At 41.4% G+C, this 4,950-nt stretch overlaps 1 protein-coding gene across 2 annotated transcripts in view; it reads right to left on the reverse strand.

The window, feature by feature from the left end:
* Positions 1-442: 442 nt before the first annotated feature.
* LOC311010652 (monocyte to macrophage differentiation factor 2) overlaps positions 443-4,950 on the reverse strand; it is an 8,582-nt gene continuing 4,074 nt past the window's right edge. The window contains exons 3-7 of one of the 2 annotated variants that reach the window (XM_084005236.1): positions 4,936-4,950; positions 4,756-4,830; positions 4,523-4,624; positions 3,943-4,012; positions 443-3,807 (exon numbers count right to left, since the gene is read on the reverse strand). The exon at positions 4,936-4,950 is cut by the window's right edge and continues 146 nt beyond it. In XM_084005236.1, the coding sequence (XP_083861362.1) occupies positions 3,604-3,807; positions 3,943-4,012; positions 4,523-4,624; positions 4,756-4,830; positions 4,936-4,950 (466 nt within the window). In that variant the 3' untranslated portion in view covers positions 443-3,603. The remainder of the gene's footprint in view (positions 3,808-3,942; positions 4,013-4,522; positions 4,625-4,755; positions 4,831-4,935) is intronic. The other variant, XM_084005237.1, reaches the window with a different exon arrangement.

Genomic DNA, 4,950 nt, shown 5'->3' on the forward strand with positions numbered 1-4,950 from the left:
CTCTTCAATTTCATGGAGAAACGTATCCAGTTAATGAGAGGATGTGTTGAAAATATTTTTGTTCATACTTGTATTCCTGACTTTTTGTTTGTGTATTATTTTAACTTTGTGAATACACATTCTAAACAAAAGTGATTTATACTTTTACATAAAGGAAGGGGAACGGGAGCAAACAGGGAATTGCAGTTGAATGAATTTGTAAACTGCAATGGAATATATATTAAATATTGCTTCTTTTTTTTAAAACTCTATTGTGTTGTATAGAGGAAGTCAACATGTAAAAATACAGTAAAACAAGTTATTTAACACACACCTGGTCAGTATACAGACTCACAGGACTCTTCATCTTTCATAAGTAAGAATTTACTTTTATTTATTTTGTATGTGTGTGTAATCACATTGGTGTTACTATAAAACTAAAATATTGCGGAGATGATAAATATATATTTTAAGGTCGTCGTCCTTCAACATTCACCCATTTAACATTCCTTAATATTTTATAAAGATATATGGTTGTCAAATACCAGTTTAATTCCAGTTAAATGTTCAAGAACGACCTTAAATGACAGATTCCACTCTTACATCGGTGAAACATTGTAAAATGTTGACTCCAGGAATATACTGCATGAAAAAGACTTTTCTTTTTGTTTTTTTATTACAAGAGAAATAGAAAAGATAAAAGCATTGTTGGCATCAGATAGGCTTATCACAGCACAAAAGCACCACGGACAAAAAAAGAATATGAGATATTATAATCAGTCTTGTACGACCAGAAAGAAAACACCAGCAGCACTGAGAACAGAGTCAGCAGCTCCACAATCACATAGCGTCTATATGTACAGAGGGTCCATGAAGGCCTCATGGAGAGGTTATAAAACTATACAAAGTCAGGTGGGCACTGGATGTCTGAATGAGACAGAGATCATAACAAACAGAAGACAGACACACGTCAAACCCTTGAATACTTCAAAAACACAGTAAACGCTCCATCATTTGGTGTTTTCAGAGTAAACACTTAAGAGTACAAACACTAAAAGGTACTCGTAAGTTTCAGCACGTATCTGAAGAGTTTCATTCCACAGTGTGATGAATGTAGTTCCCAGTCCTCTGTGACATAAACGGGGTTCTGATATTTTATTACCGCCACGAAAACAACTCAATGGTAAACAATACTCTCAAAGGTTTGTGTTATTTTCAACCTGGATGCATTTGTTTGCTCAGATGTCTCAAAATGTAAAAATGTTTAGTCACTAGATGATTTCCTTTGTGGACCGTACAGTAGAATGATGCATTCATGTGCTGCAAAAACGTCTTAGTTGTATCAAGGAATGAACATTATGAAGTGTGAAGGAATATTAAGAGACTTCTTCAGGCTGCACAGCTGCTGCTTCGTTAAAAACATCTGTAATATTCAGTCGATATCATTTGTTACTTTAAAGAAAAAGATAATTTCTAATTTTGTTTGTCTCCTACTGAGAAGGATATCTTTAAAAAGCGTAAAGTTTGGCCTTTTAAGTGACGAGTGATTTGTTTTTGGTGGGAATGGTTAGCCTTCCACATTCTCCCTACAACTACTGCACTTACTCAAATGAAAATGCATTTTTAATCACAGTGTATTTTGAGGAAAATTAAATGCAAAATTTTTTTACAGTAAATTTAGAGTAATGTATAATTTCTAGTTCTACACGCCTGCTTCTGTAATCTCTGTAGTGATTGTATAATTATCTGCCTTAAAGCTTCGTCCTGTTTGGTTGCTTTATAAATATTACCCACATGCATGCTGGGACATGTGAGTAAGTGAAGCTGTTTGGAGCGGTGCCAGCATTAAAGAGCTTGTTTTATCATTCTCGTTGCCGCGGACGATCCAAATCCTGAGAGACGGACAGGATTTTAAACAGGTTCTTTTAACACCTATGACTATGATTTTGGTCCAATAAGTACATTTATCATACGATACAAGCTTTGTCCAATATGTGCCACCACATACAGCTTAACACTAAGGAGTACACACATAATCTACTTTATTTATGTGTTCAAGGTACATGTGTTCACGTGTAAACATAGACTCAGCCGATCACAGGCTTTGGATTCATGGGAGTCAGATAGTGTAGCACACACACACACACACACACACACACACACACACACACACACACACACACACACACACACACACACACACACACACACACACACACACACACACACACACACACACACACACACACACCTGAGATGCCTTAATATTGGGCCAGATTGTTCAACAATACTATAGCTTCAGTTTCCTTTCAAGTGTGAGACGACGTATAGATGGGGTAGTAGTGTGCTATCGGTTCACGGCAGTGACTCACTCTTCTGGCAGTGCTGGAATCAGACGGCGGTTTCCCCGTTCTGGGGTTCAACCCTGGGATTCTGAGGTCCAATCAAATGGTCCCAATCGTTAAGTCGAAGATGAGGACGCTTATCAGCTGATGCTTGAAGCACATTAGACAGAAAAACACGGATGAAGAAGTCGACGCGTTAATCAATATAATACTGTATAAATGGCACCGATGACACTTTTCACTTTGCGTTATCCTCTAATAACAGTAAACTATATGCAGTAAATATGCTTGATCATCTAATCTGTGTAGAGCCTGGTAAAAGGTAGAAGTACACAAGTAAAGTCCGTGAATATCTCTGTGTTCAACATTTTAAAAAAAGAAGTAAACCACTGACTGAAGCTGCTCAACCACAACGTGTACTACAGTGTAGACAGCACAACTAGTGATCACACCGATGCTGCGTTATATAATCCAACCCAATCCTTCTGTTAATGAGAATTAATGTCCTGAAAAGTAGACTGTGATGGTGGAGTCAGCTGATTGTAAACATTGTCCTCCGATTGAAGACAATGTCTTCAAGTCAGCGTCGGAAAACACTGAATCTGCACCACACGGAGAGAAATCTCCAGGAATCATCATTTTAAAACCCTGATTATTGGAATGAAAGGAAAGCTTCCTGCAAAAATATCTGTAAGATCGAACTGAACTGGACCGGGAGAGAAAAGCTGAAAACAAAAAGGCTGTGTCCTGATTGGACGGCCGCCTCCTTGGAGGGTTCTAGAGGTCGTCTGAAAGTCTCCTTTAAATTCTTCTTTTCCTGACACATCTGGCCGAATCACCTGCCGTATCTATCGCAGCATCCGACAACCCGATGCCTTGCCTAATGGTGCGTTCAGATGGCCTCGTCAACTCATAAGTGAGAGAAATGAGCCTGTAGCGCCACCATGTGGTTCACATTTGCAGCTTTTAGATGATTTCAATTGGATGGATTTCCATAAAAGTAGGAGCAGCAGGGAGATTCATTTCTCCCTTGAATGTAAATGCAATGACTTTGTGTAACTTCCTGTTCGGTTGAGTTCACTTCCTGCTGATGAACATGGATTTTTTTTTTTTACTTTACGAGTTGAGGAGGATCACCTGAACGCACCGTCATTCATTCTTATCTGAGCAGGACTTTCCAAAGAAGGCAGCCCCAGAATGTGGGACACAGCTCGCTTCATCCCTCCCCTTGAAGTTGCTCGAAACACAGGAGCAACGTCCCGTGAGGTCAGCGCTGATGTCATCTGGAGGTCTGGACCTGATTGGCTGGCAGAGCGTAGAGGTACTTCCAGATGGCGTAGTAGTGTATGGCTGCTCCCATGGCCACAAACAGGTGCCAGATGGCGTGAGCGAACGGGACGATGCCGTCGCTTTTAAAGAAGACCATCCCCAGACAGTAGCAGGCTCCGCCCACCAGCAGCTCGCACAACCCCGCCGGCTCCGGCTGCGAAGAAGAAGAAGAAGAAGAAGAAGAAGAAGAAGAAGAAGAAGAAGAAGAAGAAGAAGTTTTCAAGACTTCCTGACGAGGAAATGGACAGAAAACTCAAAGATGATGGATGATATTAATCAGTTTGCTCACCATTGAGAGGATGACCAGGGCAGGAAAAACTCCCATCACCGTGTAGAAGATCAACTCCATAATCTTGTACCTGACAAAAAGAGGACCACGTCAGCATGGACGCCCTGTCTCCTGACCTTTCAGCTGACCCCTTCCAACAGCCAGCGACATAAAGGAGAAAGTCAGCATCACCTGGTCTCGTGTCCAGGTGTGTGATGCTGCCTCTACCTGTCCTCTATCCTCCGCTAAATTAACGCGTTTAAAACAGTAAATATCCTTTAACGTGAAGGCAGTGATGCCGTGAAGTTTGAGTCGATATGTTTGATGTTTTATAGAAAGTTTTAGACGTTTTTTTGCACGTTTTGACAAATTTGCATGAATGAAATGTTTATTAGTAAAGCTTTATAAAGTAGAGTAGCTCAGGAATCGCCGTTAATTGGTCAGTTTATAAAACAGTAACAGTAACACGGTTTAGAAAAGACGATGGTCAGAAGGGACGTGTAGTTATAGCCGGACACACAGCTTCGTCATTGAATATCACGGGATGCAGCTGGAACGGTCCGACGTCGGTGAAAGCAGCCGAGTGAAGGTGGGAACTGACCTCTCGTGGAAGAAGAAGACGTAGGTGGTTCCAAAAGAGGCCATGACCCAAACCAGCCAGCGCATGTGACACCCCCAGGGCCCCAGCTCCCTCAGGTTCAGCCTGTTAGAGTGTGGGACAGGAGCACACGGCTGCTAATACTGTACATGTGTATATATATATATATATATATATATACACACACACACACACACGCACACACACACAGACACACAGCGGGCTAGTCGGTTTACCAAGGGGCGTAGGAGGCGGCAATGAAGAAATAGATCACCATCCTGTCACACATGTGGAAACAGTGCTCCACAGACCTGCAGAGAGAGACCAAACAGCCTCATGACAACTGAGTGACACTGTTTATACATGTAGCTTTTCAGTGTCCTCTTATCTCCTGCCATGAGTACGAGTGTGTGTACCGTAGATGGCTCTTC

This window comes from Eutrigla gurnardus (assembly GCF_963514095.1).
Source record: "Eutrigla gurnardus genome assembly, chromosome: 3".
NCBI classification, from domain to species: Eukaryota; Metazoa; Chordata; class Actinopteri; order Perciformes; family Triglidae; genus Eutrigla; species Eutrigla gurnardus.